At 40.3% G+C, this 27,523-nt stretch overlaps 1 protein-coding gene across 2 annotated transcripts in view; it reads right to left on the bottom strand.

The window, feature by feature from the left end:
- Nucleotides 1-1,972: 1,972 nt before the first annotated feature.
- SH3YL1 (SH3 and SYLF domain containing 1) overlaps nt 1,973-27,523 on the bottom strand; it is a 47,054-nt gene continuing 21,503 nt past the window's right edge. For both annotated transcript variants that reach the window (XM_019943347.3, XM_019943346.3), the window contains 7 exons: nt 26,290-26,354; nt 20,673-20,785; nt 19,455-19,583; nt 17,297-17,465; nt 16,604-16,682; nt 7,732-7,788; nt 1,973-2,828 (listed from right to left, as the gene is read on the bottom strand). In XM_019943347.3, coding sequence (XP_019798906.1) covers nt 2,638-2,828; nt 7,732-7,788; nt 16,604-16,682; nt 17,297-17,465; nt 19,455-19,583; nt 20,673-20,785; nt 26,290-26,354 — 803 coding nt within the window. In that variant the 3' untranslated portion in view covers nt 1,973-2,637. The remainder of the gene's footprint in view (nt 2,829-7,731; nt 7,789-16,603; nt 16,683-17,296; nt 17,466-19,454; nt 19,584-20,672; nt 20,786-26,289; nt 26,355-27,523) is intronic.

Below are 27,523 nucleotides of genomic sequence, written 5' to 3'. Positions count from 1 at the left end.
CTTATAAATCTAGTGTGAAGGTTAAATAACAAAGCATTAAAATAACTATAATTACAAGAACTTGTTGATGTACACACAGGTAAAAGAGATAAATTGTAACATTAAAAACATAAAATGGAGGGGGGGAGAGTAAAAATGCAGAGCTTTAATATGTGTGCTAAGTTGTTATCAACCTAAAACAGACTGTTATAAATATAAGATGTTTTATGTAATCCCTCATGGTAACCACAAAGCAAAAATCTGCAGTAGATACACAAAAGATGAAGAGAAAGGAATCTAAGCAGACCACTACAGAAAAGTATCAAATCACAAAGAATGAGTGCAAGAGGGGAATATAGGAACAAAGGAATCACAAAACCACCAGAAAACAATGAACAAAGTGGCAATAGTAAGTCCGTACCTACCAATTATTACTTTAAGTGTAAATAGACTAAATTCTCTAATCAAAAGACACAGACTGGCTGAATGGATTAAAAAAAAAAAGACTCAACTATATGCTGCCTACAAGAGACTCACTTCAGCTTTAAGGACACATGCAGACTGAAAGTGAAGGGGTGGAAAAAGATATTCCACATAAATGGAAACCAAAAGAAAGCAGAGGTAGCTATACTTATATCAGAAAAAACAGACTTTAAGCCAAATACTGTCATAAGAACAAAGAATGTCATTATATAGATAAAGTGGTCAATTCAACAAGAGGCAATGACATTTGTGATTATTTATGTGCCCAACATAGGAGCACCTAAATATATAAAGCAAGTATTAATAGGCCTAAAAGCGGAAATAGACAGCAATACAACAATAGTGGGGTACTTTGATACCCCACTTTCACCAATAGATAGATCATCCAGACAGAAAATCAATAAAGAAACATTGTCTTTAAATAACATGTTAGACCAATAGCAGAAGAATACACATTCTTCTCAAGTGCACATGGAACATTCTCCAGGATAGAGCCTATGTTAGGTGCAAAACAGGTCTTTATAAATTTAATGTTGAAATCACATCAAGCATCTTTTCTGACCACAGTGATATGAAACTAGAAATCTACTATAAGAAGAAAACTGGAAAATTCACAAATATGTGGATACTAAACAACATGCCCATATATGGCCAGCCCACAGATAACATCATACTCAACGGTGAAAATGTGAAAAATTTCCCTCCAAGATCAGGATGCCCACTGTCACCACTTCTATTCAGCATAGTACTGGAAGCCCTAGCCAGAGCAATTAGGCAAGAAAAATAAATGAAAAGCATACAAATTGGAAAGGAAGAAGTAAGGTTATCTCTGTTTGCAGATGGCATGTTATTATATGTAGAAAACCCTAAGTGTCCATCAACGGATGAATGGACAAAGAAAATGTGGCGTATATAAATAAAAGCAGAAAATCCTGGAATTTGCGACAATATGGATGGAACTTGAGGGTATTATGCTAAGTGAAATAAGTCAGTCAGAGAAAGACAAATACTGTACGATCTCATACGGGAAGCTAAAAAAGCCAAACTCCTAGAAACAGAGAGTTGATTTGTGGTTACCAGGGGTCAGGAGGTGGGGGAAATTAAGAGATGTTGGTCAAAGAATACAAACTTCCAGTTTCTAAGACGAATATGTTCTGGGGATCTAGTGTACAGCACGGTGACTATGGCTGACGATATTGCATCGTACAACTGAAATTTGCTGAGAGAGTAGAACTTAAGTGTTCTCACACCCACAAAAAAGTAAATATGTGAGATGATGGATGTGTTAATTAACTAAGGGGGGATCCTTTCGCAATGCATATGTATTTCAAAGCATCATGTTGTACGCTTTAAATATTGTACAACTTTATTTGTCAATTATATATTAATAAAGCTGAAAAAAAGAGGTCAGTAGCATAGCCATGGAGGTGGGTTTTAACATCCAGACCAACCACAGACCTCTGGTTACTTTACAAAAAGAAAATAAGAAAAACAAAATCAAGACATTAACTTCACATTTTAAAAACATTTATTTAGGGACAATGGAACCATATCAACATAACTTTATTCTACTGCTACCAATGAACAAGTGTAACCTCATAAAGAAGGAAAGTTAACAGATGTCATCTTTTTTTAATGCATAGGGGTTGACTTTCTTTGTCATAGCGTGTTTCTTACATATAATTTTTGAAGGTATAGAGATAATTTTTAAGGATTAATATTCTAGTTAATACCTACAACTCTAAGTATTACTTAATACACTATTTAAGCTGACTTATTCTTTTCTAGTCACTTTGCAAATATATAAATTGGTATTCATGCCCCTATCCTTAAGATTCTCCAGATAAAATAGTCATCATATACCTAGCCAAATCAGATGTTTAGTGATGTTTGAAAATGAACACAAAAGAAATGTGACCATATAAATTAGAGGATATTAAACTATTAAATAGTATATGTGATAAAAATCAGTGGAAAGTATTTAAAGATATGTAACTATATATATATATCTATATCTACATGTATAAACAAAATCTTTTACATACTGGATAAAAGTTTACAGAATAAACAGAAGTGTTTTTAAACTTATACTAAACATTGTTTAGCTGAAGAGTAAATCCTGCCAGTGTAGTAATAATTTTTTTGTAATTCTCAAAGAAGAAAATAATATAAACTTTAATTCATGGTAACATAGTTGGCTGGAAAAATGCCAGTTTGACCTCGAAGGTTTCCTTCCCACCAATCAAAATGTGAATCTGTTTTTGATATAACTGTGATTCTGTCTCCAGCTTGAAAATTCAAATCTCCTGGCTGTTGTCCTTCAAAAGAATATAGTGCTGTCACTTCAAGAGGTTGGTTCAAATTGCCTAAAATAAGAAAAAAGCATTTATTCACATTTCATGAGAAAAACTGGAAGTATGTGTAGGTAAGATACAAATTAACAACTCGGGGCTTGGTACTCTGATGTCGGAGGCCAGCAGAACTCACAGCACATGGTCTGTGTGATTCTCATCACTTTATTAAACTTACGCTTTTCTTCTTTGGAAAGAGTAAATATTTGGTAATAACATTTCCTAAATCCACACAAGTCAAACTGCATATTGCTATGTACTTAAATATGTGTTTGGCAAATATTTGTGGTTATAATTGTTTAAATTTTGACTAAACTATAAGATAATATTATTGTTTTTCCAATTTTAATAGAATAGTCATGGTAGCTTCAATGAATTATAGCTATTAGATAAAAGATGATATTTATGCACTTGATTGTATCATAAAAGATTCAATTTAAAAACCGTGCTTTGTGGTCATCGATAATGAGGATTCCAGCTTGGATGCATTTGCTGATTCATCAGTAGACACTTCTTTTCCCCAGGCTTTTACGGCTATTTTCATTTCTGTACTTACTTGATCCTTTCTCTCAAAAGAGAGATGAAATTCAAATTAGCACATCAAGAAGCATGTCTACATATATTTAACCAGAACTTCAACCCATATTGCGAAAAAAATACCTTGAGAATTGAGGGGGTAACATGAGTAAAAGACATTAAATATTACAAACTCTATAGCATCATAATAAATATAAAGAAACAGATACTTTCTGGGTACTCAGCTACATGGAATTTGGCATTTCCATGTTTCGTATAATTTTGTGCAATTAGATGCTTGTTAAATGCATCTCAGTACAGTTGTACTGAAAATATAAATAACCAAATTCTAAATCCAGTTACTTATTTGAGCCTATAATACTATAATAAGAAAAAATAAAGTGACCTTGGACTATTAGTAAGAAATGAAAATAGTCAACACTCTAGTTAAACTACATTTACTGAAGCACTGAATGTGTATCTCACACAAGATGGGGCCAGAGTTCTTTCAATAAAGCATGTACCATGTAGTTGAGTTCTCCTAAAGAAATCACTTTAATAATAGCTAATATAATTATATTAGCGGTATTACTGGTACAGTTTTTTTCTATAAAATAGAAAAGTTCTGTATATTTTTATATTTTATACTGTATTTACTTTTAACCTGCTAATTTTAAGAAATAAGATTAAAAGTGTGTCATTAAAAGAATAAAATTTTGATATAGTCTGGATAAAATCAAAACCCGTTAAATGACTACTAACACATATGAATGAGCAGTCGTTACTAGGTACTTTGAAAAGTAGCTATAATACTACATTGAGATGGGACGTGCAGAAAGGCCATGCCTCACTGTGATTAGAGCAGAAGAACGTAAGTTAATGTTAAAGAAAAAAATCATTCTGAACACTATTTTCCTATATCAATAATTACATTTATGACCTCCATATATAAAGCTCAATCTCAATTAACTGAACTTAATTAATGAAAACCCTTGAGTAACTCTTCCTCCCCCTCTTGTCTCCCAGACGTTTCGGATAATAGAAAGAAGCACGTAAAAAGAGAGTGCTTGTGAATATCAGGGAATGTTCTGGAAGCCAGAGCCATCTTAGCTGCCATACATGTACACATTTGTAGCACTGATTACAAAATCAGAGATGCATAGGAATGGTGACCAACATGATAACAGGTGTCATTCGGTGTGGCTATGATAAGAGCAGCTCCTGTAGCCCGAGCCGGGCACTGGGATGAGCACCCTCGTCCCGCACTTCCTAGGAGGCAGCTCCCGCATCCCCACTTCACAGAATATGAACCTGAGACTTGCAGATGTGAAGTGATTTGCCCAAGGCGGGGAGATCTGAATCTGGAAGTCTGTCTCCAGGCAATCTTAATCACTGCTGAGATTACACCCCAGGTCCTCAGCAACCATGAGTCTGAAATTGCATCCAACAGACTGAACTTAGGTTCATCAGTGCATTTTACTTTTGTCAGGCAGACTTTCAAGGAGAACTAGTATAGTTTCCTGCATCACTGAGTTATCCAGACTGTGCAAATAATGAGAACAACCGATGCTGAGGACCCCTAGTAATCACTGATAACTGAATTTGTTTTTAGCAGTTTTAGAAGTATATTTTATGATGAATAAGTTAGAGGAAGAAAGATGTTATGACCTAAAGAAAAGACAGAGGGGATCACAGACTTGGTTCAATCCCTGCCCCCCGACCAGGGGTTGCCATTGCCTCTGAATTGCGGTTTCCAAATAAGATAATGGGAAAGATGGGTATAAGGGCAAAGCAGATGGCTCTGAGTTGCAGCAGAGGACAAGGCGGTGCTGCTGGGTTTGAGGAGGCCAACGGTCAACGCTCCTCTTCCCACCTGAGTTTCGAACAGAGGTGAGGCAGAGAGGGAGGTGTCGTGGCTGGTAGAGCTAGTGAAGAGTGTGGCTAAGACAGGCCGACAGAGGGGTGCCAGATTCCTCAGCCAACTCACCAGTCAGGCAAATCCCTCTACCTCCTGGCAGGAGTGTAGAAGAGTCGGGAGTTGAGGGGTTGAGGGGTCGTTGGCAAAGTTCATTCACATGAAAACGAAGGAGTGAGCCCGGCCGAGTAAGGGCAGGTGCTCCCAGGAGGGACCAGTTCACAGGCCAGTGCCATGCCCTGCTGCTAGCTTGTTCTTCAATAAGCTCAAAATGACTTAAAGTTCCTCTTTACTGTAAATATTTGTGATAATTTCCATAAGGAGAAGTTCAATGTCCACAAAATACTTCATTAGGAAAGGTGAGCCAAGGACATATGTTCTTCCAGGAAGGGAGACCACCCTGGAAACCACGGACGCAAAGCCCACTGGGTCACGATAGCAGCCAGCGTTCACAGACGCCTTCCTTCTGAGCAGTATATGCCTTCAAGTTTTATATTCCTGCACTCAAAAGAATCTGGAGGATCTCTGAAGCAATTGACCATTTTCAGCAAAATATTCAAGTTTAATTCAAATAGAGGTTATTTTTCTCTCCCAAATCAGGGCTACGCTTGACAGGAACCAGATTACAATCAGCTTTGGCGACTGGCAGCTGCTCTGAGGCTCATAATTAGCAGGTCTGCGCCCGCGGGACGCTGCTACTTTACTTCTCAGCGGAGCCTGCGTGACGTAACCCATATGCAGCCGACACATCTGGCCCAAGACATGACTCAGAAGAATCTCAGCCTTTGGAAGTTCCCCTTCAAGAAGCAACCAGAAATAAGAGAACACAGCGATGTTTTGCTTCACATTTACTGCAGTGGTGAGCCGGGTGGCTGACTTGATCCTAGCGCCATGTCCCTCCAGGCTACGTGTGGCGTCTATAACTTTGGTGACCATGTCCTCTGTAGGAGTGTAAGGGTCAATGGCGAGTGAGCCGGATGAGGCTACCAGGCGAGGCCACCAGACCAGCGGTTCTCAAAAGGCAAAGTCTGGGCCTTTTATGGTTGTCACCCCCCCTGGGGAGGGGGCATCGAGTGGGCTTAGTGCATGGGTACTGCTGAAATCCGCACAGCACAGGACAGCCCCACAAGAGAGAGCCGCCCACTGTGCCCAAAGTGTCACTGACAGTCGTGGGGTGGATGAGAAGAGGATGATGGAGGCTGACCGAGGAGGTACAGACCTTCAGTTACAAAACACCCCAGTAAACAGGGCTGTGGACGCTCAAGGCTTGTTTCACCGAGAGGCCAGATGACAAGGTGGTTTGGAGCTTCCAAAGGGTGCAAAGCAAAAGTACGTACAATCTGGAGAATTATCGTTATGCCCGGGCAAAATTGCAGCTCGTCTGTGGGCATGGGACAGGCTGTGGGGAGCCAGATGTCCCGCTCAAATGGGTTTTCAGCTCGAGCCTGAGGACTGTGGGTTGTGATTTTCCCTGCAAGGCTGATAGACCAGGTGTAAGGAAGCCCTTGGTAAGAATTTAACCGTTTCACACGGTAATGTAAAGTAAGATTTACTTTTTAAATAGACTTTAAATCTTTCCTTACATTTTCTTCTTCAAAACTCTTATATTTTGAGAAAGAACTAAAATAAATATTTATATTAACTTATTACGTACTGTTTATACCACTTAACTCGTCCTACCCTCAAATATAAAAGCAAAACCCAACCACCCACCCAACCATGGGAAGTAACATTGTGTTTGGATCACACAGCCAGTGAATGAGAGTATTGGCTGTAAGTCGGAGCCTCTGTCTCCAGAGCCCAGTTAGGGTTTTGTTTCTTCTTATTAGACATTTTCCCTTATTGCTTTTTAAGAGATATTTCTAATATTTATTAGGCATCTATACTACAGGTACAGACTTCAGAGAAATCTGAGAAAAGGAACCCTACTTCCCAGAGTCACTTTGCCAAGGCCTTCTTGGGGGTGATCCACATTGGGGGGCGGGGGTGGACCACAGCCTCGGCTCAATTGTAGCTAATGTCCCTTATCCCTCAGGTCCCGATGGGCCCCTTCACCAAGCAAGTCCAGCCTGTCTGTTGACCTTATCAAGTTTAATCATTCTAACTGTGTAAAGCATGTTTGTTTTTGTTTTTTTTCGGTACCCGGGCCTCTCACTGCTGTGGCCTCTCCCGTTGCGGAGCGCAGGCTCTGGACGCGCAGGCCCAGCGGCCATGGCTCACGGGCCCATCTTCCCGGACCGGGACACGAACCCGTGTCCCCTGCATCGGCAGGCGGACTCTCAACCACTGCACCACCAGGGAAGCCCCAGAGCATGTTTTAAATGAAGTGCTTCTCAAGATAACGTGGATATCCCATAAATCAAAGAAGCGGCGCTAAACAACTTCCCAGATATTTTCACAAGCTGCCAGATTATAATCACAAACTAGGAAGTTCGTGATTATAAGATGGTTATGAATCATTTGTAAAACAGAGATATTTTCATTTACCAACTCTCTCCCGGTAGCTGGAAAGTTCAGGATAGAGATTATATTCATTTCTGTTACCTGAAAAAAAGTAAATAGATAAATAAAAGAGGGGGAACATTTAGAAAACTTATTAGTATATAAAATACCCAAGAATGTCAAAGCTTGTTCTCGTTAAGCAAATATTTTAAATCACTCTGATAGAAATATCATTATTTTATCATCTTTAAATCAAGAGGAATACCTGAATATTCCTCAGGTATTCCTATTTTCTACCCGAAAATAGACCAAACGTAAGGCAGATGGTAAATGTCTGATAGCCGTATGACCAGACGCACCTAAAGTACAACTCATGGCCTTGCAATTACGCATCCATGAAAACTACAGACACCTCCTTTTCCAGAAAATACCTGAATGAGCAAAGTTTGTAATCCCCAAGCCAGTGATTTCCAGACATTCTTGCCTGCTTAACATCTAAAGTAATTTTTAAACAGCAAGTATTCACTTGTATGTTTTTAAATTGATACCTAAAATTGTTAACTGTGAGCTTAAGGGTGTACTTTTTAGCATATTTCAATATCAATTACTTAAACATTCATCTCACTCCCTTTGTGGATAAAAGGATCTAAATATGATAGTGATCTGAACCTATCAGCATTCATTAAAGAAAATCAACAAGATGTTTTTCATTTTTAACCTTCAAATCATATTTTCATTTAATTTGTCCCAAAGATTTTCTAGCAATGTATTAATATTGTACTTTATGTGTCTACAATACAAATTTGTACATAAATTTACTTTTAAAATTGTATTTTATGTAACACGATCACCTATTAAATAATTTCTTATAGATTGAGTTATCATAATCATTATTAGCACACATTGATCAAAACTTTAAATATAGTATGAATTTGTTAATTTACTAAACAGGAAAGTAAAAGGTTATTTGAAATGCACCTCAATAAGTGGACAAGACTTTTAAAAATTAGTTCATATACACGGGATGAGTATTATTTCTGGAATGACATAGTTTCAACGTAAAATTGTATTTCAGTGTTCTTTTTTAAAGATATAGGTGTTAGGTGTTAAGGAAGCTGGTTGTTATAAAAACTAGAGAGGGCAAGAAAGAGATATTTTATAGGAATGTAACAGAATTTTTTTATGTCCCTTCTAAGATAGAGGTAAAAAAAAAACTGCATAGTTATCTATCATCAAAACAATAGCAATAATAAAATATTACTTATGAAATAATAAACTATTACTATTACAATTTTTTATTTTGGTGATAAGTAGCTATGTGATTTTTAAAATAATTAATATATAATGATAATATTAATTACTATTCTTATTATAAATTCAGATAACAGTGCCATTAGGTCTCTCTTCAGCTTTGTTGAAAGCAAAAAAAAAAAAAAAATGTAAATCACCTAATCTACAAAGTATTTACTGCTCATCAGACTTAACTAACTATACCAACATTAACACCCATATTTCACACTGGATCATTGTTCTTACATTTTGGGGACAATGTACTGTAGTATGATTAAGATGGTTTGGGGTTTGCTTTTCTTATTCAAGTGTGAAAAAAAAGTACTGTGAAAGGATAGAAGAGAGAGAGGGTAGCCTGAACATCATGTTCTCACTTGGACTGGCTTTAAGAAAGAACACGTGTGGAAACTGGTCATCTGTAAACTGTATCTCTTAAATTACCTATGCCCAGGTGCCCTTTCGCAGTCTCTGTGTTCCCCCTAAGGACAGAGGTACACCACTTTGAAGGCCAGTGGCCTCAGAAGTTTATGAACAGAAAAATATAGAAATAAGCATTGGCAAGGTGGGGAAGAGGGTACAAATACCAGAGAATCTATTTTCAACAACTGACTATAAACAAGAGATTTGGGGTTGGTGATCATATATAAGACAAAATATATGCAAATTAAGACTTTCTCAACTATTAAAATAAGCACTCTGAAATATAAATGGGAAAGTACATTCCATTCAACACAGCAAACCAAAATCACAAAGTATTTAGGAATAAATTTAACAAGAAAGGCACAGAAACTATGAAATCTTAGGAAAGACATAAAGTAATATCTCAACAAATGGAAAGCATAAAATAGGAAGATTATCATAAAAATGCCAAGTTATTAGCTTATATATGTAATGTTATTGTAATTAATATAAAAAATCACAGAATTCATGTAAGTACATAATATTACTTCAACTAGAATTGCATATTGGGGGTCGAGGGGAGTATTGGTAAAATGATCTTAAAGTATATGAAGAGTTAAGTATCCACTAACTGCAAGAAGAAAACACTGCAAGAAAATTTAGGATACCGTGAATGCAATCTTGTATAAGAGGGAAGTCCTTAACCCTGACTAAAAAATACAAACCTATGAAAATAGGTGACAGATATATTTTTACATAAAAATTAAAACTTTCATATAGTAAAATACATGAGAAATAAGATCAACAGACAAATGATACATGTAGAAAAATAAACTGTCATCCAAATGACAAAGCCCTTAATATACAAAGCACTCCTACAGGCTGAAAATGCAACAAATATTCCAAGAGCAAAAAATTAACCAATGAAATAAAGAGACTTTTCAGACAAGATTAAATTCCAAACACCAGCAATAGTATGAAAAAATATTTAAATCACTAATAGGGACAAAAACTATCCAATTAACAAGGAGATATAACCAACCCTCAGACTCGTAAACACCTCAAGACACTCCAACATTAACAGTGATGAGGAATGAATATGGTGAGGAATGTTACGGTGGCGGGTGTACATAGCAGGGAGTGTAGGTATATGATGGCGGTGCACATGGTGGGGAGTGCATATGGTGGGGAATGGCTAATGAGACTCTGCAGTAGTAAAAACTTTTAAAAAGCAATCTACTAAATCTGTTAAAAATTTAAAAATATATCCTTTGACCTGTCATGTCCGTTCCTGGTATTTATCTTTTAAAAAGTGCCAATGTTGTAGACAACTTAACTTTAAAAGATATTAATTGTGGCATTGCTCAGCATGGGAAAAAAACTGAAAGTTAATATCTATCAGTAAGAGAGTGGCTGAATAAAATAGGTACATCTACACGATGGAATGTTAAATAGCCTTTAAAAAGAATTAGAGTTGTATCCGTTGATTCAGGGATTTCCATGAGGTGTTGTTGAGCAAAAGGAACAAATAACCCACAAACAAACAAGCTATAGTAAAGCATAAATAATAAGACAGCATTTTTGTGAGACAACAGCAAAATATTCTGCCTATGCGTATCTACGTGTTTGCACACGTGCCCACGTGTAGGAATATAGAAACATGGAGAAAAATATCACTCCTGTTGTTCACATGGGTGTGCTGGGATGAGTATGGAAGAGGGTGCCGTGCAAGTTAAGACAGAGGAGAAATGGGAAAAAGGGAATGAGTCCCAGAAGAAAAAGAAAAAAAATGCTTTCAAAAACCATATTTATGAACCACGTATGTACTTATATAAAATTATATACGTGAGGATATATAAAAAATTAAGATTTCATTTTTTAATAAAGAACTTAAGAATAGGTCAGGTTTAAAATAAAAGGTTGAAAATAGACACCAGTTTAAAATTTTCCTTTTATTGAATAAAAAATGGGTGTTTGCAACTGGGGATGATACGCTGCATGAGAAAAAGTGATGAGCATGTGAAAAAAATAGGAATCGAGCAACAAATAATGCAGCTAAAAAGTCAAGGAAGAAGGAGAGTATTCACAAGGACATCTGGTGAATAGAGTTGAGTTTGCAGAAACGTGCACAGGCAAGAAGGTGAGCTGGCAAGGACACTGCGAAAAATAGGGAGAGCAGCCCCTGCCGACACAGATCGACAGATCAGAAGACACGAGATCACTGTGGGAAACAGACAAGCCAAGGCTGGCTGGAGTAGGGGATCCAGTGACCAAAGATGATGGTGAGATTTTAAAATACATGCTCAGGAAGAATATGCATGAGAAACAAATCTTCCAAGATTTTTCCATTGTCAGGTGAGAGGAGCTTCTCGAGATAAGGTAAGTAGCTTTTTAATCTACACTGACAAGGAATTGATACTGAGGACGAACAGGATTTTTATGTCAGCATGATACAGATACCTATTCTCTTAGCAAGGAAATTTTAGAAACACTATGTATTTTAAAGTATACACATGGGTCAGATTTTAGGTAATCACTCAGATCTAAAACATCAATAAAAATAGATTCAACGCTCTCACATCTTACTACTGAAAGTAAGAGGGTAAACAAATTAATCACCACAACATGAATGAAAAATAGACTATCCCGTTTGATAGAAGAAGGCAGCATCCCAGCAGAACGGGACACAGAGTAAGTTGTTGGGCGGGGGCGGGGGTGGGTCATACAGAAGAACAGGTCTGTTCCTGAGGATCTTCCTGGAAGGGGTGAATTTAAGCTAAAGGCACAGCCAGGAATCAATATAAGGGCTATGAATCATGTTTCACGCCCAATTCTCAACTGTACTTCCTTCCAGCATGAAAACTGGGCAAATGGATACAGAGCACGGAGGGGGGAGGGGCAGAACGGGCTCCGTGCCCTCGGCAGCACTTTGACACTTCCAGTCCCCTCCTCCCAGAACTTATCATACGCTGTTGACCCTTGAATAACATGGGTTTGGACTGTGTGGGTCCTCTTATACGTGGTTTTTTTCCGATAAATACATTGGAAAATTTGTCTGAGATTTGCCACAATTTGAAAAAACTCACAGATGAAATGCACAACCTAGAAATATCAAAAGAATTAAGAAAAAGTTAGGTGTGTCATGAATGCATGGAATTTATGTAGATACTAGTCTATTTTATCATTTGCTATGATAACATATGCCCAAATCTTTTACTAAAAGTTAAAATTATCAAAACTTATGGACACACACACTTACAGACCACACATGGCACTATTTGCAGTGGAGAGAAATGTGATCAAATGTAAGGCTGCAGTATTAAATCATAAGTGCATAAATGAACAGCTTACGTGCACACATAAATGTACATACTGCACTACGGTAACAGTGCGCCACCTCCTGTTGCTATAGCGCTACGGTGAGCTGAGTGTTGCAAGTAATCATCTCCACATGAGGAGCAATCTCTCCAGTAAACTGTGTATCACTGTAATAAGTTCTCTTTCATGGTTCCGGTGTATTTTCCATTGTATTTAGTATGATACCGTAAACCTTGAATAACACCATGGGACCCATACAAAGTGCCACTAGTGGTCCTGGAAGTGCTTCCAAGAAGCAGAGAAAAGTCATTACAAGCAAAAGCTGAACTGCTTGATGTATACTGTAAATCGAGGTCTGCGGCTGCGGCTCCCCACTATTCCAACATAAATAAATTCAGTGTAAGAACTGCTGTAAAAAACGAAAAGGAGGGACTTCCCTGGCGGTCCAGTGGTTAAGACTTCACCTTCCAATGCAGGGGTTGCGGGTTGGATCCCTGGTTGGGGAGCTAAGATCCCACATGCCTCGTGGCCAAAAAACCAAAACATAAAGCAGAAACAATATTGTAACAAATTCAATAAAGACTGTAAAAATGGTCCACATCAAAAAACAATTTTTTTTAAAGAAAAGGAAATTCATGAAGCTGCGGCCGCAGGTACACCGACAGGCGCAGAAACCTTTTGCGTCTTTGGTGAAATATCTTTTCATCTTGTATTAAAAATGCAGTTTTTATGTGGGTGCAGGATTGCTATCGACTCTAATATGATTTGAGAACAAGCAAAGTCATTATATGAGAGCTTAAAGCAAAAAGAAGGTGAAGGATCTAAAGCTGGAGAATCAAATGCCAGCAAAGGCTGGCTTGATAATTTTAGTAAATTATCTGCTTAAATACTGTCAAGGTAACAGGAGAAGCACCTTCTGCTGACCAAGAGGCAGCAGACAAGTTCCCAGATGCCATTAAGAAAATCATTGAGGCGATAGGACATCTGCCTGAACAGGTTTTTAATGCAGAAGAAACGACCCTATTCTGGGAAAGAAAAATGCAACCAAGGACATTTACTAGGAAGGAAGAAAAGCGAGCATCAGGATTAAGGCAGGAAGGGATAGACCAACTCTGCTCCTTTGTGCACAGGCAGTGGAGTTTATGATCAGGACGCCCTCGCCTACAGAACTGCTAAACCCCAAACCTGGAAGGGAAAAGATAAACGCAAGCTGCCCATCTTTGGGTTGTACAGAAAGAAGGCCTGGATCGTGAGAATCCTTTTGCTGGATTGGTCCCTGAAATCAGGAAGTGCCTTGCCAGTAAGGGACTGCCTTTTAAATTCTTTTGATATTGGACAATGCCCCTGGCCCCCCAGAGCCCCGTGAGTTCAACTCCATGAGTAGACCACCAAGTTGTGTACTTGGCCTCAAACACAACGTCTGTATTTCCAGCCTCTAGATCAGGAGAGCATCAAGACCTTTAAAGGCTCTCATCACACATGGTACTCTACAGAAAGAACTGTTGATGCTATGGAAGAAAACGCCTATAGAGAGAACATTATGAAAGTCTGGAAGGATTACGCCACTGAAGATGCTATTGCTTATAGGAAAAGTCATGAAAGCCATCAAGCCTGAAACAATAAACTTCTGCTGGAGAAAACTGTTCCAGATGTCGTGCATGACTTCAGAGGATTTACAACAGAGCCAATCAAGGAAATCATGAAATAGATCGTAGATATGGCCAAGGAGATGGGGGCGGAGGGTTGCTGTGAAGGGTTTCAAGATACGGATCTTGGAGAATTTCAAAAGCTAATAGACACCACACTGGAGGAATTAACAAAAGATGACTAGATGGAGATGAGAGCTTCTGAACCAGTGCCAGACGATGAGGAAGAAGACGTAGCAGTGCCAGAAACAAACTGACATCAGACAATCCGGAAGAGGGTTCTGATTATTCAAGACTGCGTTTAACTTGTAGGATATGGGCACTGAAAGTAAAGCAAACAGTGGAAGGAGGACTGGGATCCTATAGACCCACTTTTAGAGAAATGAAAAAGCACAACAGTCAGAAATTACGATGTATTTCCATGGAGTTACACTGAGTGTGCCTGCCTCCCCTGCTTCCCCCTCCCCCGCCCCTCCCCCACCTCTGCCACCCCTGAGACGAGCCCTCCCCCACTCCAGCCTGCTCAACACGCGCAGGAGGAGGATGAAGACCTTTATGAGGATCCACCTCCACTTAATGAACAGTAAATAACCAGCATGCTGTTCGGTTAATAAACTTTCCCTGGTGTACGTGTGAATGTCCGCATGTGAAAATCTAATAATTGTATGGGACGTCTTTGTGTTATCACCATCATCGCCTAAGTGTTCATCGTGTGGAACATCCTGGGCAAGACTTGTATAGAAGTGGATAGCCTATTCTCACATAGGCATAAGGTGAGTCATATTTAATACAAAATTAATAATGTGTTAGTTTTCTTACTGTTTTATAACTTGGCTTTCAAAGAATTACATTGCTGTACCGTATGCCCCTCTCTCTCTCTCTCATAATTGGAGAAACTATCAGTCTTCATCGCGTGTAAGTGGTTTTTAAAAAATGTAACAGTGTTTCTAATACTGTATTATCAGTATGGCTGTAATGCTGTGTGCTATCCAAATTTCATAGCTTCTCACTCATTAGCGCACAGGCTAGGCTACCGTGAAGCAGTTCTCACTCATTAGCGTACAGGCTAGGCTACCGTGAAGCAGTCATATTGCTGCTTCTTTTTCACCAATGCATGAATCATTATACCTGTAAATACGAATTTCTTTTTCTATTATCTTTTCACTTTTTATGTCTAGTGTTAGTAATACATATAACATTTACAGTTTTTTGTATCATATGAGACAATATTGATGTACGTACTGACAGACTATTCATCTTGTAAACAGACAATGTAAACTTATGGTATAAATAAATACAGTAAAGTACGATCAATGTATTTTCTTTTCCTTATGATTTTCTTAATAATATTTTTTCTAGCTTACTTTATATAAGAATATAGTATGTAACACATATAACATACAAAATACGTGTTAATCAACTGTTCATGGTACCAGTAAGGCTTCCAGTCAGCAATGGGCTATTTGGGGAAGTCAAAAGTTATATATGGACTTTTGACTGCATGAGAGGTTGGTGTCCCTAACCTCTGCGTTATTCAAGGGTCAAGTGTACTTCCTTCCAGTAACGGCAGTTACTTTTCCACCTGTGATATCTCTGCTCCTAGAAGGAAAGTTCTTTAAAGGCAAGAGGTAAGTTACATTCATCACTGTGCTCTCAAAAGCCACAGTCCAAAGCCACTTGCAGAACAGTTAATATTACATGAAACATTGCCTACTTTAATATATTGCTATTTACTGGTAACCTCTACACATGAAAAGCAGAATTCCAAGAGTGACTGTCATAAAAATGAGTGATGGAAAGAGGTGTAAAGGCCAAAAGCCTGGTGCTTTACAAATTTATCCTATTTTAAAACCACCTTATGAAACCCTGAGCTCCCAAGAATGTATGGTCAAATTAATATTCAGAAATATAAATCTATGTGTATATGAGAAAAATAGGCTTAGTTTCCATTTCAAATTAGCAGGATAATAGTCTTTGGAAGAAATGACAAAAAAAGAAAAACTTTAAAGATAAATCACTTTGTGAATTGGAAAAAGCATTTTCTGAATGAGAATAGACATTTTCACAAATTACAGGAATGAGATTTGCCTTGTGTGTTTAGAAGAGACCGAGCATTTGTTTTTCTCTCTTTAATACTCATTAGTTCTTCTATTTGACACTAAAGTAATGACTTTAGATCTATCATTAAATGTAGCTTGATTTCTTAATAATATTTCACGATTACTTAATTATAAATGTATTTGAATTGCAACACAAATATTTACTTTGAGAGCCAGAATTGAGCTGTGCTTGTGCAGACGATTGCCGTGGTCTTGACAATGGTTTTGAAGGTAATTCTTTAGCCTGGGAGGAAAGACAACAACAAAAAATGCATGTGATTTTAAAACTCTGTTTTTACTTAGGAGCATATAAGGCCCCCCCCCCCCACAGTGGGTGTACACGGCAAACGTTATCCTATGCACTCATTAACAGAGCACACGTACTGCTCTGGGCCACATCTGGTTGAACTGGACAACACGCGGGTGACGGCTGGGGGCGCGCTTCTATAACCGGAAGCTTCCCTCATCCTGGCACCTTTGACACCGCGCAGGTGGAGCAGAGCGATGCGCTGACCCGGAAAGGGCCACGCGGCTCCGAAAGGTGCGGAACTGGACGAACGAGGCGCACAAAACCCTCTGCACGTCAAGGCCCCTGGCTAGCGGCAGTTATTAGTATTATCAATTAATATTATAAAGTTCTATCCTTGCAGAAATGCAATCACGGAGAACCATGTTGCTTCCTGAAATTTGCATAGATGACTGTCAAGGTTTTATGACATTTTCACAAGAACTTTATGTTAATGAAATTAAAAGGGAAGTGTAGTAGGTTATTAGAAACCTGATATCAAGGATAGAATGTTCTATATAAAGAAATTTTCTGTGGCTACTAAGAAAAACATAAAAACCAAGCATGATTACAGAAGCCTTCTTCCTCTCCCGTGCTGCTTTTCTTGCATTGATTCGTTGTCCTTCATTTTCATACTTTTCAGTAAAAGAATCAAGAATTTCATAAAGATCTTCTGCTTCAGCAGGCCGTGGTATATCTCCAAATAAAATGTCATAAGCTCGAATGTCTTGACAATAAAATCTAATAAGAAATATATTAAGAACATTTCTTTTGCAGACATAGATCTTTTCTAGAGTTAAATGTAGGACACACAACTGTGTATGTGTGTGTGATTTACTCACATATAGCACTTCATAGATACGACTTTTCAAACACCAACTACAAGCCATGACCCACGTCAAAGCCTCTAAATTCACCTCTCCAAGCTCACCTCTAGAGGCGATCACCATAAATGGTCTGATATTTATATGCTTTTCCCAATAATATAAAAGCACGTCATATATACATACAAACATATATAGAATATTTATACACAAATGCATATAATAAACATATATTTATATAAACACTAATACACATATAATTACAATCACATACCTATACATCTTTATAGGTTTTTACTTTTTAAGTTTCTTATAAAAATGGTGCTGACATAGTTTCCTTAAAATGTTTATTTGTATCAAAATTATGTAAGGATTTGCCTTGCATGTTTAGAAGCCCTGCAGCTGATTAAGAAGTATATTTGTTTTAGTTTATCCAGGATTTAGGTGAACTTTAGTTGGAAAATCTTCCAACGGCCTAGAATCACAAATTTCTAAAAGCATTCTTAACTTAAATTTCTCAAATTAATAAAACCAGAAGTAAAAACATTTCTCTTGACTTTACAAGATGGAGAAATTTAAGAATCCCCCCATTCCTCCTATTTTCTGGTTGTTGGGGTCTGCACTGAACGTTTCTGCATGTGCTGTGGGATTCTGGGTAAATGGGCACTGCAGACTTGGTACTCAACTTCTCTCAAGTCTGCTGTAAGCGGCAGACGTGTGTCCACCACCAGCTGAGGCAGCCCTGTCAGGGTCACTATTAGTGGGATTCCTGCCAGGTTCTAGAATTAGTCCTCTCAGTCTTAGCTTTTTATCTTTTTCTCGGCAATTAGACATACTTTCGTGGAAATACAGAAGAGCAGTTTTGGGGAAAATTAGCCAGATGCCAGTTTAAAGTGGAAGTTCCTCGTCGCCTGTTAGGGTACTTCCAAATCTTGTATTTTTTAAATCAAAATTGGTCTCTATCTTATGGAAGAAAGACAAAGGCTGGGCCTAACAATAGGAAACCTCTCATGAGGAACGCTGCACTTTGATGTTATGGAGACGGCTGCTTGCCTTCAGCCTCGAGTCACCCTCTGCCAGCTTCACACTCTTCTTCTGCAGCTTCCTCGCCTCTCTCAGCCTGAACAGAATTAAAAAGAATTAGGGCGTTGCTCTGGATGAGGCTTTGGCTGAAGGCAGTGTTGTGGCTGGTTTGGTCTTCAATCCAAACCACTAAAACTTTCTCCGGAGCAGTAATAAGGCTGTTTCGCCTTCTTATCATCTGTGTGTTCACTGGAGGAGCACTTGTGATTTCCTTCAAGGACTTTTGCTTTGCACTCACAGCTCGGCTAACTGTTTGGCACGAGAGACCTAGCTTCTGGCCCATCCTGGCTTTGACGTGGCTTCCTCACTAAGCTTGGTCATTTCTGGCTCTTGATTTAAAGTAAGAGACGTGCAACTCTTCTTTTCACTTGAACACCTGGAGGTCTTTGTAGGGTTATTAATTTCAATATTGTTGTGTCTAAGGGAATAGGGAGGCCTGAGGAGAGGGGGGGCAGGGGGTGGTGGTGAGTGGAAACAGCCAGTCTGAGGAGCCATCGGAATACACACTCGTTTACTGATTAGGTTCTCCATCCTATAGGGGTGCGGTTCCTGGTGCCCCAAACAATAACCATGGTAACACCAAGGTCACTGATCACAGATCACCATAGCCAATGTAGTGATAATGAAAAAGTCTGAAATATTGCAGGAATTACCGAAACGTGATGCAGAGACACAAAGTGAGCAAATGCTGTTGGAAAAATGGAGCCAACAGACTCGCCTGTGCAAAGGTTCTCTGTACACTCTTAACGACAGGAGTCTACGAAGTATTACTTTCTCATCGCACGCTCTTCAAATCAATTAAAGTGATTTGCCTTGCACTTACTTTCGGTTAGTTTCTTTCCTCTCAATCAAACAGCTACCTTCTAAAGACATGCCAGCGAAGAGGCCTCTTGACTTGCAGTAAGTAAAGACAGCCGCGGAGCTTCTTAGGGAGACGTCTCCTTCTAAATTCCTGCAAAACAGAAGGCTTTGCATCACAGAACTGTGAGCACGTTCACTTGAAGATGTCTGATTGGCACTGCGCTTCTAACCCAAAAGAAGGATCCTGCTCTGCACTTACTTCAATCATTTTTTTTGCGGGGGGGAAGAAATATTGTTTATTGAATATTTAATGAGGTCACGTCCATAGGGCTTTCTCTTTTTGTAAATTTTATTTTATTTATTTATTTTTTATACAGCAGGTTCCTATTAGTCACCTATTTTATACATATTAGTACATATATGTCAATCCCAATCTCCCAGTCCATCACACCACCAAGCCCATCCCCAACTTGAATCATTTTACATATTTTACTTCCTGCTGGCCTAAGCTAGGTGTGTTCAAAGGGGTCTAGAGGACGGACGGTTCATGGCAAGTGCACAGCAGGCCAGCTGGTGGTAGCACAGCGTGATGCACGTGGAGAACACACGCACAGCTGATACTTCCCATGTTGTCTTCCTTCCCTAAAACAGGGAAACACACCTCAAGAGTAAAAGACTGTGGTTCTTTTTACAGTGAGTATTTTCATGGAACTTAGAAACATTTTTAAATGATTTTACTGAGTAGCTTCTATAAACAGTCTGGGTTTAAAATATTTAATTGCTCAATTAACTCAAGAATAGTTATTGATTAATAGAGAAGGAAAATACACTTTAAGTATTGTAAACATCACTCAAGTAAAACACTTCCATTTCAATTTTTCATAATTTAGTTTGAAAAAAACCCTTTTTTTCCCTGATCAATGCCGTCCTTTCTCAGTTAATTAAAATTGACTCGACCTGGCTCCTTCAAAGCTTGAAGGTGAATTTTATGTTGATTCCGGTAGACACAACAGCCTGCAGTGCTGAAATATTTAATTTCTTTTTGTGTGTTTTAGTTTCAGATTTTCTCACAGTGGCTGTGTTTTGTATATTTCTTATTTGTAAGCAGCCTCAAACCCTCTGGGGCACGTGTAAATCATAACTTTCTGTCATTTTAATTCGTTTCTCTTAATGAAAAACGATGTAGTTTTAAAGCCTTTACTATCCAAGAGCTGTTCAAATGGGATTTCAGCGTACTCACCTTCCCAAGGGCCCAACTGCCACAGTCAAATTCCCTCCAAGTGTTAGGTTACCACCTTTTGCAAAAGCTTCTACTGCTCTGTCATAATTCAAAATTATTACCAAATCCGATACCTGAAATGTAGACAGCCATTTATTTTAAAAATAATGTCTAAATATCATTTAAAATATATGTTTACTAAAACTCAAGATACGATATGTAATGTAGCAAGAATTTCAATGTAGCCAAAGAAAGTATGAAAGCAGAGCCGTGCTGTATTTTCCGCTGCGGATGTGGGCCGCTAACCTCCCGCCGGTAATCAGAGCGCAGGCCTCTGGGCACTCTCTGTGCATCGAGCACGTGGTGTGAGGTCTCCAGGCATCGACTTCTTCTCAGCAGCCTCGCGGGTTAGTGAGGCTGAGTGACGTGTCCTAGTGACACGTGAACAGGTCACACACAGGTTGGAAGGTCCGGGGGCCCGAGTCTGGTCCCCACCGGCGCCCCTGCAGGGCCACGCGACCCCCAAGCAGAAGCCGCCCCAAAGCGCAGAACACCAGGAGGAAGATTAGTTAACCAGTAGTTATGCCTATTACCATGGTTAATCCTCCAAGGAAAAGCAAAGCTGGAGCGAGTCTCCACGCTCCGGGCGGGTCGCTGTGGACAGGGCGTGTTCTTCAGACTCGCCTCCTCTGGGGCGGGACCCCCGGTGAGGCCACGCAGGGTGCCCAGGCCACGGCCCCGCATCCCACGACCGCAGAGAGGCGCCGGCTGGGGAGGCCAGGCTTTCAACCCAGCTCCTCTTCGCAGCACCGGGCCACCTGCGGCATCTTGGCTCCATTTGGCCTTTTCATGGTTAAAGTCCACGGCAGGACCCGCCCCCTGAACCACGTGGAGTCAGGCACGTGTGTCAAGTGCCGGAGAACTGAAGGCCTGAGGGCCTGGCGCTGGGAATCTGGGCTCAAAATGGAAACCATTTGAGTGTTAATTCCACTTCTGCCCCTGGCATATTGTGTGACCTTGGGCAAATGATTGAGTGGCTCAAAGCCCCAATCTCCTCTGTAAAATGGGTATAATAGTAACCAGATTTCTAAGTATATATAATCGTATAGATATATGTATATACATGTATATAGGCATATACACAAATCTAGGGTTGTTTGAAAGATGAGTTGAAATCATTTGTAAACCCTGGCATCACATCTCAATAAAATATGCAAAGGCCAAGCAGATTAATGTTTAAAAGATGACTTCATTTATATCGTTCTTTAAATTTTTCAAATCTTTGTTTTCATCTGACAGAAGAATCTGATTATTACCAAATGTGATTGCACTCGGAAGGGCCTAGTGGAATTCCTGATACAGTTTAATATGAATCCCTTCATGAAAAATTACACTCAAGTTCCGTAGGACAGACCAAATATGCCAGCTAATTGACGCATGCAAAACATATCACTGTGACTCATGTCAACTGTTAATTCCATTTTATACATGGACAGTTTCTGATGATCATTATGTTGAATGATACAGAATTATTTAGCGTTTCTCATGCAAAGTTAAGCAATTTTGCCACTGATTACATAACCAAATCTTATGTACTTTTTAAGATAACACATATGAAATTACTTTGCGTAATGCTTAGAGTGTACACACTCAGTGTAAGTCTCCAGCCGTGACCTTGTGGATACTCTAGTTGTTATGTCTCCTTCTACTTGGTACGTCTTAGGATAGTTAAGTAAGGCACAACTCTATGAGTCAATAAAGAAAATAAATTAATCCTTTAATTTTATGTCTAGTCTCAATTCAGTTCTCCTGAAATAAGAGTAAGATAATCCTGTGTTCTTTGGTGACGTGACTAATTAGAGAACCAGGTCCAAAGCACCACAGTTTGAAGAGCAGCGGTACTGACGACAGCTCTTGATTTATTTCCACAGCTTAGAATAAAAAGCAAAACAGATTTCCTGAAAGAAAACCGGAGCAACGGAGCAAATAAACAGTTAAGACAGACGTTTAAGAATTTGATAAAGGCTTCTTAATAAGTTCGCATTAAGATACAGTTAACTGTAAATAAAATGCGAGTTTTACAATTGAACTCAATTCTTTAAAAAGAATTTTAAAAAATACAAGTATCATGCAGGAAAAGCTGGGGGAGAAATGTTCTCAGGAACCGGAGGGCTTCTCGTCCCCTGACACCCTGTCCCCAACATGGCACTACCCCATCTCCCTCTCAAGTGTTTACCCACCTTGAACCCAAGCTACGGAGTCCCTGATGCTGTCGTCCTGTAACGAAGAGATAGCTTCCAAGCCCCAAATCCAGACAACCTGGCGAGAAAGCCCAGGGCTCCCTCCTGTGGTTCTAGTGAGACCCGTCCCCAGCCCCACCCCTAGCCTCCATAGAAGGGTCTTCTTTCCCATCTCTCAAGCCATTCTGCTCGGGAGTCTGTCTCACTCCCCAGAAAGCCTCATCATGGGGGCAGTAAGCTTTCAGACTCAGTACGTGGCATCATCAGCCTCAACGTTCGACCCAAATTTGAGGGGTTCCCATCCCCTTCCACTCCTCACAGTAACAGATCCCCCCCTTGCACAGCAATCTTAGGGGACTTCGAAACTGAACTCTGATCTCCAAGGGTAGTTTCTCAACTTAAGCCTAGATGCCTTCCTCATCATTAAAGGAAAAGGGTTCATCCAAATTCTCCTGGAAAAAGCGGAGTCATTCTTCTCACATTACAACCTTGGGTGAAAGCGAGGTTGATCTGATTTGATGGCCCAGTGTGGATTCTGGCTTTTGGTAAACAACGAACAGTTGGATAATCCAAGGTATCAGGGTTTTCAGACCTTTGGGCTCTGCTATAATTGTCCTGGAAAGAAAATTTAATGGTGTTTAAACCAAGTCTTAGCATTACCTTTCCTTACTCCACTGACTTTTAAACCTTTCATTTGTTGTTGTTGTGTTTGGTGGGTATGTGTGAGTTCTACAACCTTGGGAATTCTCAGCAGCTCTCGTGAGTGGACCAGTGCCATAATCTATACTTAACTAATGCCCAAGCTCCTGAAGGCCAGCAGGTTCTGTACACGTCCCTAGCTTCACACACCTTCAGAACCGTTCCTGGTCTAGATTCCAAAGTGGAGCTAGAACTAGACTTCCTGATAGTCAAGTACGCATTCCACGTGTAATGAAGGGGTCGCCACCTGGGGGAGGCAGCAGGGGGGCGGAAGCTCGCAGGGGGTCCTGGGCCCAGGAGAGGGGTCTGGTCCCACCACGGGGGGCGCTGCAGTCCCCTCCAGCCCTGCCACCACACACCACACCCACGTGCTGCCAGGTGGCGAGAGCAGCTGACCCCAAACGCCAGCCCCCTTGCCTCTGTCGTAAGACCTGCCTTCCCCTCCTGTCATCAGACCAGGGCAAGTTTACCTGGAACTACGGCCTTGCTTGGACCCTTCCTCTTCTCTGTCCTGCTTCCCTTAGCCCCTTATAGGTTCCCCCCCACCCAGAACATTTGCTCAGTAAGTCACGTGCACCACGAGCCCTGTCTCAGGCTCTGGCTCCAGTGAAACCAATTAGAGACAACCACACACCACCTCCGCAAGATGCTCAGCATCTCTGTGCGTTGAAAATAATCACATGCGCCCCACCTACCTCATCCGTGCCCTGAAATCCACGGCGTGTTACATGGGTGGGAGTTACGGTTAGAGCCAGCTGGGGCACTAGAAGCGAGGAGACTCACCCAAGCGCCCACGGAAGCCAGAGGCCTCCCTCTGAATGGCCAGCCTGTCATTCTCCGGCTGGAGGAGTCACATAACTCAGTTATCTACACAATGACGGCAGCGACAGCCACTCAGCATGGCTACGGTATGGAAATGATTCTATGAGAGTACGTGTGAGAGTTTTATGAGAATGTTAGCCATTATTGCTAATTATTCCATTCTAAAACAGAAGGGCAGATAATTAAGTTATTCAACAAACATTTAATAGTTTGAACCGATGATGGCAGTGCTTTAAAGAAACATTTATTTTGGGTGTCTACTTGTGCTTGACACTTGGCCAGTCTGAGGGCACAGGTATGAAGGACTCACAACCTAGGTAAGGGCCGGGCAAGAAAACCTCCAGACTGGCGCATGCGCCGAGCGCCCCATCCCACTAGGAGCAAGCGTCTGGCGGAAGAAGAACGCCAGAGAGGAGCTCGGGCAGCCTGGGGGGCTGCAGACTCGAGGGCATGGGTCCCGCTGCCTGAGGTGGCCACGGGCCTGCTGCACTTCATTGGAACTGGAGCTGGGGCGACAAGAGCATCCAGACGCAGGAGCTCCGCGGGCGCATGGCCGCCGACCCCCAAGCTCCCTCGCTCATCCTGGGTCAGAGCTGCACCCCGAAGGTAACTGCATGTTTCTGGCCAGGTCTGAGATGCTTCCTGGGGAACCAGCACGGCCTCTCGTTAGCACTGAAAAGTGACCGACAGCTCTAACCTTACGGCTACGCTCAGGGAAGCAAAGCCAGGTCCTATCGAAGAGGCACAAACTCCTAGGACAGTCTTCTAATCTCTACTTGAAGAGGATATTTTTAAAAGTTAATACTTATCTTCCATGTACAGTATTTAAATGGAATTCCAGAGTTAATTTCTACTCAACCATGAGGGTAAGTGGCATTCAAAGTTTCCACAAACGGCAAATATAAGCAAATGCTCTTTGAGATGGAGCCCCAAAGCCTGGGGTCAGCGGGCAGTGATGAGGGACACCTGGGTACAGCACCAGGATGTGTGAGCAGGGGTGCACAACAGATGCTGAAAATACGCTTTCCACACGAGTGCGATGTTTCTGAAGGCCATGATTTGGTTGAATATACAACCAAAAGGCAGTCATGTTAGCAAAACTAAAACATGTTCCTCTTCTTATGTCACAAATCTATGCAGCAGCAAGTAAAGGTCAAATAAAAATGAAAGTCAGTAGTGGAAACACTTCCTCCTAATAAGGCCAAGGGCATTTAAAACTACGGCAACAGAGCAAATTCATAAAAGGGTAGTTCAGGAAGAAACTGACTGAAATTTCAGAAGAAAATGATTTGGGAATATCAGGAGATTTGATTTACCAAATCACTTAGCAATAAAGCAGCAGACAAAAGCTTGATATCATGTAGATGCTCCCTGTGGGAGAGACCTCTGTAAGCAAGTGTGTGCTGGTATACTTTCCAGTCCATTTGATAGAAACCATAGTCATTAGCAGCAAAGTTGTAAAATGAAACAATACAAAGTCAACCTTTACTTAAAAAATTGGAAGTAGTTTGAACATCAGGGATACCAAACTGGATTTTGCCACAAATGTTGATACATGGCATTGAGCTGTTCGCACCCATGACTCTGCAATCAGAAGCCATAAACTGCCAGTTGTAGTTTTCAGGTCTGAGAACAAGTGTTCTGCAGATGTGCTAACGATGGAAACAGATGAGATGGTAAATGAAAGAAACTCTACTCTCAATGAAGGCGAAGGAGAAAAATGATAAACATTACACAGCTTCAGGTAGAGAGTCAAGAAAATAAAAGGGAACGATTTCCATAGGTGTTTAACGAGAACAGTAGGAGATCACTCGACTTTCACGTAGCAGTTGCTTTTAGAGAATAGGGTAGTCGTATGTACACACGTCACCACTCACCTCTATTCCTAGTTCAAATCCTCCACCAAGCCCAGCTATCCCGATGGCCGAAGGTGCAGACCATTCTAATAAAAACAAACAAACATTACTCTAATATTAAAACTCCTTGGCACATAAATATGGGGAGGAAAAATGCTAAAATATGAATTAATAGTGTTTCTTCTTAAAATAATGAGATTTTGGCGTTTTTGCCTATGTTTTTAAATGTTCTTTAATAAATATATATAATTTTTTTTTTTTTTTTTTTTTTTTTTTTTTTTCGGTACGCGGGCCTCTCACTGCTGTGGCCTCTCCCGTTGTGGAGCACAGGCTCCGGACATGCAGGCTCAGCAGCCATGGCTCACAGGCCCAGCCGCTCCGCGGCACGTGGGATCTTCCCAGACCGGGGCACGAACGCGCGTCCCCTGCATCGGCAGGCGGACTCTCAACCACTGCACCACCAGGGAAGCCCTATAATTTTTTAAGTTAAAAAGGTTTGAAAGGTGTTAGTTATTCATTATGAGCCTCATAGACTCACAAGTCTATGTTTTCTAATCTTTCCCTACAAACATGCATAATACCAAACTATTGAATTCTCACCAATTAAACATACATAGCATTTGATCATTTCAACCGTCCGTATTCCTAATGTTTTACAAAATAATTGAGCTGGAATTCCAGTCTTTTGTTAGCATTTTATCATAGATATAAGAGAGCAAATGGATTCAAAAGAGCTTATTATAATCGCTTCTAAGGGTAACATAATACTAAACCGTTTCTATTGTAAATCCTGGAGGGCAAAAACTGTTTTGACACCCTTTGTGCCTAGTAGAAGCACAAGAAATAGGTTATAAATTCAAGACTATTAAAATTCTAACAAGATACACATCCTTACATTTGGAAACTAAGTACAATAACTCCATTTGCCACGATATGGTACATTTCAGAATTATCGCGTGCCTAGCTTTCCTGATCTGGACACAGTTGTGCTAAACAGGTCTAGAAAGAATAACTGGGGGTGGGGGGGAGTCTAGATGGAGCACGTTCTGAAGATGCCCAATGTTTCTTGCTACCATGTATTCCAGATGACAGGCTAGTGCTTGAATATACCCAGAACTCATCTATCTGGGCTTAGAGGGGTTTTGATTACAGAAATTAATGTCTCATAATCTCAAAGTTATTTTCCACTTCCTATGTTAGGGACTGTCCCTGTTTAAAAACTGCCCACCTGGGCTTCCCTGGTGGTGCAGTGGTT

Source organism: Tursiops truncatus, chromosome 14, assembly GCF_011762595.2.
Source record: "Tursiops truncatus isolate mTurTru1 chromosome 14, mTurTru1.mat.Y, whole genome shotgun sequence".
In the NCBI taxonomy this organism is placed as follows: Eukaryota; Metazoa; Chordata; class Mammalia; order Artiodactyla; family Delphinidae; genus Tursiops; species Tursiops truncatus.
Note: the sequence above shows the minus strand (reverse complement) of the source record. Positions and strands in the feature narration are given on the sequence as shown.